The 16,119-nt window shown below is 33.9% G+C and overlaps 2 protein-coding genes across 2 annotated transcripts; both read right to left on the bottom strand.

The window, feature by feature from the left end:
* Window positions 1-4,894: 4,894 nt before the first annotated feature.
* LOC100787958 (ribokinase) lies at window positions 4,895-8,592 on the bottom strand. The gene is made up of 5 exons (XM_003541760.5): window positions 7,905-8,592; window positions 6,842-7,027; window positions 5,743-5,938; window positions 5,552-5,658; window positions 4,895-5,103 (listed from the first exon to the last, which is right to left on the bottom strand). The coding sequence occupies exons 1-4, from the start codon at window positions 8,514-8,516 to the stop codon at window positions 5,567-5,569; spliced, it is 1,086 nt and encodes a 361-aa protein (XP_003541808.1). The 5' UTR covers window positions 8,517-8,592; the 3' UTR covers window positions 4,895-5,103; window positions 5,552-5,566.
* Window positions 8,593-11,761: 3,169 nt separating this feature from the next.
* LOC102666284 (ribokinase) lies at window positions 11,762-15,331 on the bottom strand. The gene is made up of 5 exons (XM_006594643.4): window positions 14,550-15,331; window positions 13,840-14,025; window positions 12,676-12,871; window positions 12,479-12,585; window positions 11,762-12,101 (listed from the first exon to the last, which is right to left on the bottom strand). Exons 1-4 carry the CDS (start codon window positions 15,162-15,164, stop codon window positions 12,494-12,496), a joined length of 1,089 nt encoding a protein of 362 aa, XP_006594706.1. The 5' UTR covers window positions 15,165-15,331; the 3' UTR covers window positions 11,762-12,101; window positions 12,479-12,493.
* Between the last annotated feature and the right edge of the window lie 788 nt (window positions 15,332-16,119).

Genomic DNA, 16,119 nt, shown 5'->3' with positions numbered 1-16,119 from the left:
TTATATTAAAAATCAAATACATATTTTTTTAAAGTTCTTTTAGTTTATTCACTTATATTTACAAAAACAAAATCAAGAATTTGAAAAGAAAATAGTAAAAATAATCTAAAGTTAAGACACATTGACCATTTAAACTTTTATTCGTAGATTAAAAATTAAATTTTGAAAAAGTATAGAAACTAAACATTTAGTTAATCCTAAATATAGTTATCACTTACCTCTTCTGGTAGGAATTTGATTCGTGATAGATCATATTATTGGGGACTAATATTAAATGTGATGAATTATTTCACATATTAAGATTTTTTTTAAGAAATTGACTTATTTTAATAGATATTTTTTATATATATACGATGTAATATGGTTGGTAGACAACTTTATATTCTTAATTAGAAGTTCAATCTCTAATTTTTGTGTATGAGAAAAATATATATTGAAAGATATTAATTCCTTAATAAATCTCAGTATGTTAAGATTAATAATAATAAAATAAAATTAAAGTCTAATGAATATTGCTATTACCACATGGAAAGAAATTCAGTAATCTGTAACCCAATATATTGGTCGTCTTGCTTGGGACAACACCAGTAGGTCCTCACGAATGCAAAGACGTGTATAACGGAGCATTTCATCTGTATTCCTTTTACCGTATTTAACTCAATAATTTATAAGATCACAAGTTATGCTTAAAAAGTGTCTGATGTTAAAATGAGTCGATCTGTAGAATATGTTGGAACTTGAATGGAAAATGGCAAATTGCAGAGTAAAGTTTGAATTTGACCCAAAGGTGGCATTAATTATGATATGAACGTCAGCATTAATCTTATCTCCAATTGTTAGTCGTGGTACTGCATGATTCTATTGTCACTCGGTCGCACGTTCAGTCTTGTATGACAATCCTTCTATTCCAACAATACAAACAAGTCACATAATCTCACTGCACTATGCTACCCTACCCTTTTTCCTTTTATTTTTTTTTTCTGCTCAAAATTGTACAATGATGCTTTTCATGGTGACCCCTTATATTTGGTCCTCCTTTTTCAACTTTTGGTGGATCATTAGGCCGATGCAATCTTTTGGTGAGTTAACATTTCAAAAGACCTCAAAACAAATGGATGTCCTTTTTTGCGTAACGCTCTGCAAGATGCCAAACTTGATATGAGAGGATGGTCAATTATAGGGAATAGAATCATGGCTTTGTTTTTTTTTTTCTTCTTAGTTTTCTTTTTCCTAGGTCACATCACTTTTTAATTAACTAATGGACATAGCTATGTTTTCAACTAATTTCTTTTTATTATCAGTTCTTGCCAATTATTTTCATTTTGTGTCAAAGAATTGAATGGTGGAAATTTCATAATGATTTCATTTTTCTTATGATTAGGAGGATTTTGCAGGTTTAGAGTTCTAAAGTTCAAACAATATCATTAGATTGTGATTAATGGAAGCAACTAAGGATAAGTTTCATTCAACATCACATCGAAATAATCATGAATTTATGATCTGTTACTATTTCATCTTCATCAGTTCCCTTAAATATTGGTGGTTTGGAAAGAGGCAAGGGAGGGATGAAAACTAGGATTTATCAACTATCAAATTACCAATCATGTAAATTGCTTCAATTTGACTAATTAGGTATAGAAAGTAATGATTTGTGACAATTTCACATTGCTTTTCTATCTTGTACTAGCTAGGTAATAGCAGTACTTTCTTGAGATAAAATGCCATTATAGCTTTTACCAAAGTATGATTAAAATCAATATTCCCAATTAATGAATCTAGATCCATTGAAAAGGTTCAACACGCAATACACATTTATGCATATATAGGCTTCCAATAAGTCAAACAAATACAACAATAACAATCAAATCTTTTCCTAACACATGGGTCAGCTACATATGGATCAAATAATACGATAATGTTTTATTACTATGTCTATCCAGTGACAAAATATTCATCTCTAAATCGATCTTTTTAACGATTTTATCAATAATTTTTTACAATAGCTAATTTTATCTTTGGTGGCAATTAATGATATCTTTCAAAACCAAACAATTGAATATCTTGTTAGAAAGTGTCTAAGGGAAGCTTGATTAGAGAAACAGTCTATGTTTTTTTACACCTTTGATTCGTGCTTAATTGGTAGAATTTTCTCATTAATAACAAGAAAAAAAATAAACACAAATCAAAATAACTATTTGTTGCTTTTGCCTTTATGCAGATCTAGTATTCAAAAAAATAAAGAAAAAATAATAATAAAATAAAAATAATATTTATAAAGGTGAATCATCAGATAAATGTTTGAGTTATCAAATTGTCAAATAAAAATTTGATGCTTGACCAATGTAGCTCGACTCTTAATAATTTGATTGTCAAATCAATAAACACTTAGTTCTTCAACAAATAATAATAATAATAATAAAATGTGAAGTGAAGTAAAGAATTTGACACCTTGTATCATTTATATTCATTAGTATATTAATTACATAATTATGCTAAGCAATAGTGAGATATCAATCATTGTTTCCTAAGTGCTACTTGCACTTCGAATAAATTAATTTCTACTCCAATTTCGTTTTCTGCCGATGAAACTAAAATCTAAACTCGTTCTCAACATCTCTGTTTCAGGTGTCCAGGAAAATGCTACCAAAACAATAATTTAAACTTAAACCAAATCCTCCAAATGGATTTATCAGTCTAACTTTAATATTAATCCTATTTATCCTGAATGAGCACTCTCCTTAACCAGTCATAATTCCTTTCATGCATTATCATCTGAATTCATATATATATAGAGAGAGAATTAATACAAAATTGGAAAAGTAAAACCTACAAAGCAAGTGATGATTGAAATTTATACGCAAAGAAAAATGAGGGAGGGAGGGAGGGAGGGAGGGATAATAACAGTATAACACAATGAAAAGAGTGAAGAACTGAAGATGGTCATGCTAGCTATAGTTATGCATCAATCTGAATGTAGATTCATTATGCATGATTCAAAGCTGACTCATGAAATATGTGTAACAAATATGAGGAAGGGAGGGAAAGAAAGAACAAAGAACAGAAAAGGAAAAAATAATTAACATACAAAAGAAGACCTAATGCATATGATTTCTTTGTATATTTTTCAACTTCTGTTGTGGAATGGAGTTACTGATAGGATTAGGTCCTGAGTGTACTTCATGCAATGCTTTCCTTTGAACATGATCCCTCTCAGCTCCTCTTGACTGGCACGAAAGAAAACATGATAACTTCACCCAAAAAAAAAAAAGAAGAGAAAACATGATAGGAACTTAAAAGCTCCTCTTGCTTATAAAAAATAAAAAGTGATTACGGATCATATCAAAGAAATTATATACTTACCATGTGATGGTGATTTTCTGTTGCTGCTTTGGTGACTTGCTGAATCATTATTCTCATGCTCGAGCTTGAATATGGGAAGAAATGGGATAGCAGCAGAAGAAGAATGATGAAAAAGCCCGAAGAATAGTTCATAGTTTTTGTTTCATGAAAGTGGTAAACATGCAGGTTTAGATCGAGAAAAAGTATTAGCTACCATGCTTTTGTTAGCTTATGGCAATATTAAGGAAAACACATGTTTTGAGGTATACAAAAAAAAAGGAGAAATTCATATGATGTGAGGGTACCCCGCAAAAAATTATTAAGAATATACCATACACTGACATGGGATAAAGTTAATTTGAGGACTAAATATCTTTTGTTTACTGGAGTATATACGTGGTCTCCACAAAATGGGGGCCGGGCTTCTTGTTTTTAGATAGTGGGAGAACAATATATTGTTTGAAGTTTTTTATGCCTAGCTACTTCGTACTATTATTTGGGTTTACTTTCCCTGCATGGCTGCACTATCATCAACCTTAAATGGGGTCGATTGGTATGGCATAAATGTTTTTATAAGAGCAAAATTAGTCTCACTCAATGATGATAAAATATAATAAATGCTAAAATCAATTATAGTGTCATTTTTTTTACTTCGCATGTATATTCTAGGAAATAGAATCTTGTTTGACTTGAATATGATTATTAGGATAGTTAAAGTTCTCTTTCTGAAGTATCTAACTTAATTAATTGCATAAGTATCCAAGTTTAAGGCCATTAGTTAAATTAGAATAATATTCAACACCGGACACGGAAATTAAAGAAAGTTATATAAAAAGATCCAAAAACTTCAAATATATCAAAAACCAGTAGTAAATATAAAAAGACAGTGTTGCATAATACTTGAATCTGATGGTGTTACATCTTGTTTAATGTATATACTGTACATTTGACTAAAAAAATATGTTCAACCCAAGTTTAGTGAGCATTGCCTTTTCAGAACGAATATGCTTTTGCTTTTACAACTTATAAAAATTGAGGTTCAACTTGATAATCTGATCATTAGAAGATTATTGATCCTGATAAGAGTACAGTAAGTGCATTAATGTCACAGGGTATCGAAGGTTCTAGATTCAGAGAGATTCAAAGAGAGGGTGGAAATAGAGAGTTCGAGAGAATTTTAGAGATAAGTTTCTTAATATTGATCTGTGTATGTGCTAAATGAGCATAGTTACTTTACTTAGTTGCATTCAGTTGATATTCTTGTATTTATAGGAGTTGCTAACAGGGCATCTCTTGCCATCAATTTCTTATTTGCGTTGGATTTCTATCCTTCTAGTTTAGTCATAACATTGATCCTGTCATCATAACGACTTCTTGCCTTAAGTAGGCTTTGTTTAAGTTACCGACTTAGGATGAGTCTTTTATCTTTAGTCGAGAATTATCCCGAACAGTGTCTTCCATTTTTATTAATTTTTCCCCCACTTTTCTCACCAAAGAGGAAGGAAGTTCCTTACTTTCTATTATTGCTTTTTCTCTTAAACCATACAAGGTCATATAAAACATTTTTCTTTTCATTTTCCTTCCATTACCAAACGGTAAAGTGTTTGTCCTAATCTTATTACAATGACAACAAACTATTATGTTGAAGAATCCATCTTGCAGATATACTCTGTAAAAGGATTTTTGCTTTCCTTGCTGCCATTTTCAAGGGTCTTTCCCTCTGCCATACACAGTTATTCTATTCCTGATAGTTCGAATTGTGACCTGTGCATGACAACCAAAAGTGGGATCATTATCAGTCATTGAAACAAGATGGAGATCCAAAATCTTCACTGATTCGCATGACAACTAAAACTGCTAATTTTGCATTTTGAAACAAATATGTTCACAAACCAGGATCAACTGACTGAAGAAAATTTTAATGAATGGACACCTGAATTGCACCAGGAATGCATCTAAGGAAAATAAATAATAATCATGTAGTTGAGAATCATGCAGGAAAATGTAATGACAACGGCCATTCATTTGGAGTCAGGGGCATCAGAAAAGTGATTCTGAATAGCAAGGAAAATAACGATTGAATAGCAAATGGCGATACTGACACCAGGCACTTTTTCTAGAAGTCTAAATATGGTTTTTCTTCACTAAGTAAGAACAAGAGAATAAATCCAAACAATTGAAACAAAGGAAAAAGGTTTCACCGAAAATTGACCTTTTGCGAGTATTATCATTGACAATTAAGAAGATCCAAAACAGATTTCCTATCAGGCATGCTGGGAGAGGCTCCCTTCACTTGAACACAGAGACAAGCTGCAGCAGCTGTTGCAGAACATCATAGTTAGGAACATTTTTCCAAAGAGAAATGTCTAGAAAGAAAAAAGAATTGCATTCCACCATACACACCGGCAAATCTGAGGCATTCCTTTTTGGACTTGCCCTCAACCAAGGCCACGGCAAAAGCAGCAGTAAAAGTATCACCAGCACCAGTTGTATCAACAACTGTTTTAGCAAGTATGGCAGGCTGCTGAATTGTTTTTTCTCCTTCTACAAAAAGGGCAGATCCTTTGTGTCCAAGTTTCACAAGAACTTGCTTAGCTCCCTGAAATTTCAGACCAATAACACCAGAACTAGAACCACTGAGACTATTGACTGTTCACAACCATAAAAGCATTAATCATCTATCATTCTATCAGCCTTCAGGAACCCACCAAAACCTTTGAAGGTAAATTCTATGACAACTTCCAATCTACTGCACGCACAGTCAATGAGAGACAATACAGAGAAAATAGAAGAAATATCAAACTCAATAGTTTATGGTCATTAACGCCCTTTTCTCACCAGTAGTTTCCATTTCCCCTTAATTATGGTGCATTTAATTGGATTCAAGGAAAAAAAATCAAACAAAATTTATAATCTCTCTCCCCTTTCATTTTCCCAGGCAGGTTGTAAATTCCAAGAGGACTAAACAGCTCCATTTCCCTCAACATAAGGGAGTAAAAGCAGTGAGACCGAGAATACATGACAAATTGACAATTCTGTTGAAGGATCTCTAATGAACATCAATATGATGGACATTTCTTTCTGCAGTGACACGTGGATGCCATCTATGCAGGCATGCAAATGTAAGTACTACGCAACGGAAGGATTAATAGTTACAGAAAATCTCAAATTTACATCACATCTTCAAATATTATATTTTTTATACATTGCTTTCATTGTAAGACATCCTCAAGGTTTTAAAAAAGAGTCGGCAACCACATTCTTCTGCAATTTTCCTCAATATTGAGAATCACAATATAACCGCGAACATCTTAGAGGCAATGAATATGGCATTCAAGTAACAAAAATGAGCAAAAGCATTACATTGTGACCCCTAAGGTTTTGAAAAAGGTCCACAGCTGCAATTTCGGCTGAAACGTCAAAGTTTTTTTGGGATCTCCAAGACCACAACGCGGCTGCAATTGTGGCAACATCAGTCACAAAGGTTACTAATAAAACTCACCATTTCATGGCATTTCAAAGCAGCCTGTTGAATCTCTTCAAAACTTTCTGTTGGCATTCCCGTAAGGCGTGCAAGTTCAGTTTCATTAGGACTCAAAATATCAACAAAATTTATTAATTGTGGCGGAAGTGGCCCATCCATGCCTCCAGCATCCAACACTACTGGCACCCCAGCATTTTTGGCAGCCTGCATGCATTAGAAGAGCATAACACATAATGCAATACCCAAAATGCCTCACAAGGACAAAACTTAAACTTGGTTTCTTAGGTACTTTTGGTATCACAATCAAAGTTATCAAACTCGAGAGTTTACGCAGACTCATGAGAATTCTATAGACTCGACTTGTAGACTCAACTCGTTTACGAGTCTACTTCATATAAAAATAATAACAAAATATCTATAAATAACATACTAATTAAATATTTCAACAATATAATAAAGTAAATCAGTAAATCATAAAGTTCAGAATATTTAAATAACCAAGTTTAATAATAATACATCACTAGTCACTAGTAGGCAATAACTTATAGAGGTTATAGTAGTGGTAGATCATTCTCATTGAGGGTTTGATGTTATTAGAGAACAAGGGTTTGATATTATTAAAGATGAGAATTTTGTATTTGAGAATCACACGTTAAATGAAGATATGTTAATGCTAATGCTAAACACACAGAAAACAATAAAAAAATTACTTACATTTTGGTCTAATTTTTTTAATTTGCTAACTCATTCACTCAATGATAAACTCGAGAGTCTATCGAGTTTACTTAGAATTTATAGAGTTTACTCAGAGTCTACTAAAAAGAGTTTATTCAAGAGTTAACTCGCAGAGGACAAGTGGACTCGTAAACTCGTAAGAGTTAGCGAGTTAACTTGAGAGTTTGATAACCCTGATCACAATCCATTTAATACACTTCTTAATCAGTTTTAGTCAGTAAATTAATATTTAAAATGCAGGGACGAAAAGGTAAAAGATAGTAAGCAAGTAAATGATTAAACCAAATACTAATATTAAGAGCATTGATCTAAGTTTAGTCGGAAAAACATTACTAAAAAAACAAACCTGTGCGACTTGAGCATTGACAGCATCAGGAATCTCCCTCTGCAGCAAAACGATGCCAGCTTGGGCAACGAGGTCCAAATGCTGACGTGGCAGGGAACTAGGCCAGCAGCTCAAGTTGGCACCCCCAATGTAGACGATGGAGTTCTGGCCGTTGGACTGGAGCATCACAACTGCATGACCCGTTGCCGCCGAAGCCACCACGGCGAGATTATCGAGGCGAACCCCGCCACCGCGGAGGCCCGCCGTGACGAGTCTCCCGTAAGCGTCGTCCCCGACCTGCCCGACGAAGTAGGTCGGGTACGCGAGCTTGGCGGAGCACGTGGCCTGGTTGGCGCCCTTGCCGCCGGCAATCGTCTGCCCGGACCTCGCCGCCAGGGTCTCGCCCTCGCCCGGGAGCCGGTCTACCTCGACGTAGATGTCGGCGTTGGCGGACCCCACCACCACCACCGGCGGCAACTGCGACGGGTCCGAAGAGAAACAGAGGACTCTGAAATTGTTATTGCGGATAGAGAGGTTTTGAATTGGAGTAACGGTGCTGAGGAATGTGGTTTGAGTGTTGGAGTGGAAACAGTAATGTGGTGGTGTTGAAAGTAGTGTTGTTCCGATGCTCATGATTGTTTCAAGGTTTACTTTCCCTGAAAGTCTGCAATATCTTCAACATTAACACTTTGTTTAATACAATAGATTCTATTCAATGGATCATGATTGGACTAGGAGATTACATTATAATTTTATTTCCTAAATTACCCTCGTCCTTGGATTGAGCGATAGCAAAGTTTAAGAGACATGTTCACTATAAAATTTAGACCAAATTATATACTTGTATTTCTTATGTTTTGTTTTTATTGCATTCAATATATTTTTTTATCCCACTCAAAATCCTCTAATTGTTTCAGTTTCATTTTGCACTCACCAACCTTGTCCCTGAAACAACTAGGCACATGATTAGTATGTGATAGGTTTATGTTTTTTTTTTTTCCTTCTTAAAAAATTGCTCCTATCTCCTTCCTTAATCAGTTCCCAACCTAGACTGTGAATGTGAAAAAAGAACAAATTCATAAAGTTTGCAAGAACTGAGAAACACAACCAAGATCAGAAAAACACAGCTACGATTATAAACATATTAATAAAAGAAACATAACTACAAAGATTTGAAAAACAGAGTTACAAAATCAGAAAAAACACAACCAAGATTACAAAAACAAAGAAAATATCAAAATTTCAAAGGAATCGCACAAAATTTTCACATTCAGCTTCATAAGTGCAGGTATGAGAGAGGGATAGTAAAGATATAAGGTTAGTATAATAACGAATAGAAAAGAAAACGAAAAGAAAAATAATGGGTTCAAATTTTTTTAATAACAAAAACTAACTAATAATATTTACCAATAAAAAATGAGAGAGGGAGATAGAGAAAATCATATTTTAAATTTTTACTTGATGATTTTGGCAATCAAAACTATCCAAAGTCATATTTTAAAATTTTAATTAAAACTCAAATTCTAGCGGTCAAAAAATCATTATAAATTTCAAATTCATATCTCCAATATTGGCAAACACTAATGACATTTATGTCTCTTAATCTTTTTGCCCTACCTTATGCGTTACTGTTTTCTGTTCAAGAGTTGAAGTAGGACACCTTGACCAGCGAGTAGGTTAGCAACTCGTCATTCATTCTTTTTTTCGTTCATGTTGTCTTCTAAATTTGCTTTTCAATTTCTTCACCCAAAATCCTTATTTGTGTAAGTTTCTCAAATTCTCGTGTTGCTTACACTTTTTTTTAGTTGAGGATCTTAATTTGTTTTCCCTTTGTTCTCTCCTAGCACTAAGAAATTGAGACGAGGATGCAGTTAGTAAAAGAAATAAATTAATATAATGAAAATTCAAAAAAATTAAAAGAAGGAGAAATCAATCCTCATTTTTATCGTCATCAATTTGAATTTAAATTAAAGGGATGAATAATCATTGATAGAATATGGACATGGAACATTTTCACCCTTGCACTGCCTGCTGAAACTAGTCCATGTGTTTCAGGAATTTAGACATAGTGAATACTTATTTTACAAGTGCTTTTACGCTGGTCAGCAACATAAGGAGATTGGCAATTTTGAAAATATTCTGACGAGTTCTAATGCTACTAAGAAAACACATATTGTTGAGGACTATCGAGTTTTTGACTAATGAGATTAACAGGTTCATGCTGCAAACTTTCATCATGTGTTTTTAAGTGACATGTAATCTTTTCTGTCTCTGCTATCTTATTCCTAGTCTTTCAATGTAGATTTTTCAGATAATAGGTGTTGGCTCAAGTTTGGCCTTTTCCTTATTTGTGACTTAGGTTATGTTGGGCCAAGTTAATTAAAAAATTCACTGAAAGTTGAAAAGTTAATTTATAATTTAAAGTTAAAAAATTAATTTATTAAATTAAAAGTGTTTGATAAAATCAACTTTTGAAGTAATAGAAAAGTGTAAAAACGATTAAAAAAATAATATCATAATTTATTTAAAAAAGTTAACAAAAAAAATGAATAAATATATCGATAATAAAAGTGAAAAAAATATAAAAAAATAGAAGATAAAAACTAATATTTTAAAAAATATTATTTTAAGTAGTATTTTAAAAAACATTAAAAAATATTAAGAAAAACTTGTTTACCGTACTGTCAAAATGAATTTTTTAATTAGTAAAAAAATTAAAAAAGTAACTAAAAATGTATGAGGGAACATAACCTTAGTTCACTTGCACACACATCCTTCAACCAAAACATTTAACTATGAAGTTTTTGTCGAGTCTGCACAATCAAAATCTGGCAGCATAAAAAAAATTCCCATGGATGTAATAGAGCAATCATTTCCTGTTTGATAGCCATTACATTTCATCTATTTACGTAAGCACAACACTGGTGGAAACGCGTCCTATATACAACGCAACATGGCTAGCAAAACTTAAGCTGATGGTGACTTATCCATTTCCTTTTTTGAAGTAACCTTGATCTCAATAATAATTTCCACAATTATGTATTAGGAGTCACCCGAAATTTCAAACAAAATTTTAATTAAGCTACACCAGAAAGATGTACATTTTTTTAATTGTGTTTTCTTCTTCCAAAATCTTTAGGTGAACATTGTTGAATTATAATTAATCAAACAAACATATAGCATTAAATTGGTTTTTTTTTTTATTATTCATAATAACTTGTCGGCATCTCTCCAAGGATAGCATGCAATAGAGAATACTTCCGTAATTTTGCTTTTATCTAGACACAATCAAGCTTCAAGTATTTGCCGTCACCAGTTTTAGCTTGAAGCTAAGTTTCTCGAACCCAATTAACAATGTATCGTAATCAGCAAATACAAATTAATATGCAGGTTTTGTATGCTCATAGTACATATTGCATCATATACTGGCCAATGGTCAATCAGCAGATATATAATTTTTTAGGAGGATAAAATTAGACCAAATTTATTGGATAAACATTTAATGTCAAATGCCCAGTTAGCTGAGTTGAGATTTGGGATTGACGCTTCATTAGCAGAACAATTCTGAATACAAAGGAACATTGGAGTAAAAAAAAAATATTGTCTTCTTATGTCATATCAACTTGCTTTGGCGTAACCTTGTTCTATCTTTAATTTGTATTTTCCTTCTAGATTTTTAGGCTTGAAATAATCAACTTACGTGAGGCAATAATCCATTTTTCAGCTAGTCAGAACCATTGTCGAATGAAGAAAAAGAAAAAAACAATTTTGAGAGTAATAAGTTTTTCACACTGAAAGTGATGATAGTGCAATTGAAAAATTAATTATCTTTAGGCATAGTTTTTTTTAATAAAGGCCCTAAAATGAATAGGGTCATATTTCAGGATAGATATTTTTTCGGTTTATTAATTTTTTTTCCCACTTCTCACCGAACAAAGAGGAAGTTCCTTATTTTCTTGCTTTGCTTCTTCTCTTAAACATGTAAAACATTATATTTTATCTTCTCTTCATTTTCTTTCTATTGCCAAAGGGTAAGTGCTTGGCCTAATCTTATTACAATGACAACAAGCTATTATGCTGAAGAATCCTTCTTGCAGAAATGCTCTGTAAAAGGGCTTTTGCTTTACTTGCTGCCATTTTCCAGGGTCTTTCTCTCTGCCATAAGTTATTCTGTTCCTGTTCCTAATGCGTTTCAAAATCTTCACTGATTTGTATTTCCTGTGTAAAACAACCAATAATAGGGAAGTGAACTAACAGATTCTCCTATGTTCGCAGACCAGGATCAACAGACTAGAGAAATTTTTAATAAATGGACTCATGAATTGTACTAGGAATGCATTATGCATCTAATGAAGTTAATTATGTAGTTTTAGAATCATGCAGGAAAATGTAATGACAAAGACCATTTAATATAAGCCAGAAGCATAAGAATATTGATTCTGAGTAGCAAGGAAAACAACAAATGAATAACATATAAAGATACTTATGCCAGGTACTTTCTCTAGAAGTCTATATGATTTTACTTCACTAAGCAAGATCAAGAGTGTGAATCCAATCAATTCAAACAAAGGAAAAGTGTTTCAGTGAAAATTGACCTTTTGTGAGTATTCTCATTGACAAATAAGAAGATCCAAAACAGATTTCCTATCAGGCATGCTAGGAGAGGCTCCCTTCACTTGAACACAAAGACAAGCCGCAGCAGCTGTTGCAGAACATAGTAGTCAGACACAATTTTCCAATTTCCAAAGAGAAAACTCTATAAAGAAAACGAATTTCATTCTGCCATACACACCAGCAAATCTGAGGCATTCCTTTTTGGACTTGCCCTCAACCAAGGCCACAGCAAAAGCAGCAGTAAAAGTATCACCGGCACCAGTAGTATCAACGACTGTTTTAGCAAGTATGGCAGGCTGCTGAATTGGTTTTTCTCCTTCTACAAAAAGGGCAGATCCTTTTTCCCCAAGTTTCACAAGAACTTGCTTAACTCCCTGAAATTTCAGACATTATTGAGACTATTGCGTCACTCACAATGATAAACGCCAAAATGCATCATTCATCTATCATTCTATCAGCCTTCAGGAATCAACCAAGACATTTGAACATAAATTGTGAGAAAATTTCAAATCTACTGCAGTGTCATTGAGAGACAATACACAGGAAATAAAAGAAATAGCAGACTCAATAGTTTATTGGTCATTAATTATCGTTTCCCCCTATAGTTTCCCCTTATGATGCATTTAGTTGGATTAAAGGAAAAGAAAATCAAATACAAATTGCAGGCAGGTTGTAATTGCCCAGAGGACTAAACAGCTCCAATTCCCTCAACAGAAAGGAGTAATAGTTCAAAACCTTGTTTAGAAAATAATGCCACCAAATAAAGGCAGTGAGACCCAGATAACTGGTGGTATCAGATTCAGAAATCAGAACACATGAAAATTCTGTAGAAGGATCTCTAATGAACATCAATATGATGACCATTTCTTTCTGCATTGACACTGTGGATGCCATCTATGCAGGCATGTAAACACTACATAAAGGAAGGATTATTAGTAACAGAAAATCTCAAAGTTACTTCAGATTTTCAATTATATTTAAAAAGTCGTGCTTTCTTTGTAAGACATTCTCAAGGTTTTAATAAACAGTTGCAACTGCAATTCCAACTGCATTTGTCTGCAATTTTTCTCAAAATTAAGAATCACAATAAAACTGCAATTGCAATGTGTAGTCTGCATTCTTTGTAAGACATCGACATGGTTGTTAAAAACAGAAAGTTTAGTCGGCAACACAATTTTTCTCTGCAATTTTCCTCAATATTAAGAATCACAATAAAACCGCAATTGCAACTATAACCGCAATCTAAAACCTTGTCTATCCATAAGCAATGAATATGGCATTCAAGTAGAAAAGTGTGCAGAATCATTTCATTGTGACCCCTAAAGTCATTACTTGAACTGACCAATTCATGGCATTTCAAAGCAGCCTGTGCAATCTCTTCAAAACTTTCTGTTGGCATTCCGGTAAGGCGAGCAAGTTCAGTTTCATTAGGACTCAGAATATCAACAAAATTCAATAATTGTGGTGGAAGGGGCCCATCCATGCCCCCCGCATCAAACACTACTGGCACGCCAGCATTCCTTGCAGCCTGCATGCATTACAGCATAACACATAATGCAATAACCAAAATGCCTCACAAATAAAAAAAGCACAATACTTAGAGCCAGAAGTTTCTTTAATTACTTTTGGTATCACTCTCCAATCAGAATCAGAGTTTCACTATTCATTTGATCACTAGACCCTGATGTCCAAAATTATAGGACCATTATGTGTATAATTTTGGTCCTATATTCATTTGTACAATATTAATTTTAGTCCTATAATTTTGGACATCAGGACTTAAAAAGTGTACGTTTAGGGACGAGTTAAAAAGTGTACCACCTGTGGGGACTAAAACTAGAAAATAAAATGTATGTGCTGGCGCTAAATGAGTAGTTTCTAAATGTAAGGACTAAATTTTTATTTTTTTTTTCTTTCTAAACCACAAGTGTTGTAACCAGTAAAGCGACAAAATTCAAACTCGAATCCCATAACTCTGTTCCCACACCCGGGACTAAAAATAAAATCAACAGCTCTTTAAGAAATGTTTTGTTTTAAAAGGCCCGGCCCAACCTGTGCGACTTGAACGTTGACAGCATCAGGGATCTCCCTCTGCAGCAGAACAATGCCAGCTTGCGCCACGAGGTCCAAATGCTGACGTGGCAGTGTACTTGGCCAGCCGCTCATGTTGGAACCCCCAATGATGATGATGGAGTTCTGGCCGTTGGATTGGAGCATCACAACGGCGTGACCTGTGGGCGCGGACGCCACCACGGCCAGGTTGTCGAGGCGAACCCCACCGCCGCGAAGCGCGTCGGCGAGGAGGCTTCCATAGGCGTCGTTGCCGACCTGTCCGACGAAGTAGGTCGGGTAGGAGAGCTTGGCGGAGCACGTGGCCTGGTTGGCGCCCTTGCCGCCGGCGAGGGTTTGGCCGGACTTCGCCGCGAGGGTCTCGCCCTCGCGCGGGAGACGGTCGATCTCCACGTAGATGTCGGCGTTGGCGGAGCCCACCACCACCACCGGCGGCGGCTGCGACGGATTCGAAGAGAAACAGAGGACTCTGAGATTGTGAGTGTGATTGCGGAAAGAGAGGAATTGGATTGGGGAAACGGTGTTGAGGAAACTGGTTGGGGTGTTGGAGTGGAAACAGTGGTGTGGTGTTGTTGAAAGTGTTGTTGTTCCGTTCATTTTTGTTCTTTGGCTTCGATGTCCTTCGTTCGATCTCTTCTCGCCGTAGCTATCTATCTTTTTTGGACTACCTTTTTGCTATTTTGTTTATAGGATTATGGTTGCAACTTGCATTAGGTTTGTGAATAAATTAATGTTTAGATTAGGATGGGGAATAAAATTACTAATTAATATTTCTTCTCTCTTTTATTTTCATAATTGGGGGAAGGATCCCACGCAAAAACATTAGAACCTGCCAGAAAACAACGTAGAAGATACATTCACTACCAAAAAAAATGTTAGATATAAAAAAAAGGAACAACTTCAAAAGTTCTAGATTGACCACTAATTAATATTTAGTATTCAAATTTAAGATTAATAATAATTAAGTTAAATGGCATTGTATCAGTTAATTCACACATTAGATGGTTACTTAGGAAAATAATACTCATAAGTTAATTCACACATTAGATGGTTACTTAGGAAAATAATACTCATAAGTTAACTAGTTGAGTTGTCAATTAAAGACTTGTATATCCACCTTACATTATATGTTTCTTTTAGTTTTTTTATTTATGAGAATACCATGCCGTAATCTAGAGTGTATTTAGTATGTTATTTCATTATCGAAAAAAAGAGTAAGTTATTTCAATTAATTTATTTTACATTTAATTATGTATAAGCTTATTACACAAAAATATAAATGTTTAATAAAAGGGCTGTGATGCCTACAATAATAGTTTAATTATAAAAATTTATATTTATAGAGTGTCATTTAAAAAATTGATCTGTTTTGTTATTGATTTATACTGTTTTGGTTTTAGAAAAAAAAAATCCTTTTAGAATCTTTATTTGTTTAGTAAAATTATTCAATTTTTTAAACCTCGCAATGACTTCAATAAGTATGTGTTTGATTTTACTAAAAGTTTTACACATTGGAGAGGTCCAATAAGAAAGAGAAAAAAAGTCATGAATC

This window comes from Glycine max, chromosome 13 (assembly GCF_000004515.6).
Source record: "Glycine max cultivar Williams 82 chromosome 13, Glycine_max_v4.0, whole genome shotgun sequence".
NCBI lineage: Eukaryota > Viridiplantae > Streptophyta > Magnoliopsida > Fabales > Fabaceae > Glycine > Glycine max.
Note: the sequence above shows the minus strand (reverse complement) of the source record. Positions and strands in the feature narration are given on the sequence as shown.

Bases quoted from the DNA above. Each gene is read 5' to 3' on its own strand.
- LOC100787958 (XM_003541760.5), bottom strand. From the start codon at position 8,516: ATGAGCATCGGAACAACACTACTTTCAACACCACCACATTACTGTTTC. The intron at 7,028-7,904 runs GTTTGTTTTTTT...TAATGCATGCAG, and splicing joins TCAATGCTCAAGTCGCACAG to GCTGCCAAAAATGCTGGGGT. The intron at 5,659-5,742 runs GTGTGTATGGTG...GTTCTGCAACAG, and splicing joins GGAATGCCTCAGATTTGCCG to CTGCTGCAGCTTGTCTCTGT.
- LOC102666284 (XM_006594643.4), bottom strand. From the start codon at position 15,164: ATGAACGGAACAACAACACTTTCAACAACACCACACCACTGTTTCCAC. The intron at 12,872-13,839 runs GTCAGTTCAAGT...CTGAAATTTCAG, and splicing joins CTTTGAAATGCCATGAATTG to GGAGTTAAGCAAGTTCTTGT. The intron at 12,586-12,675 runs GTGTGTATGGCA...GTTCTGCAACAG, and splicing joins GGAATGCCTCAGATTTGCTG to CTGCTGCGGCTTGTCTTTGT.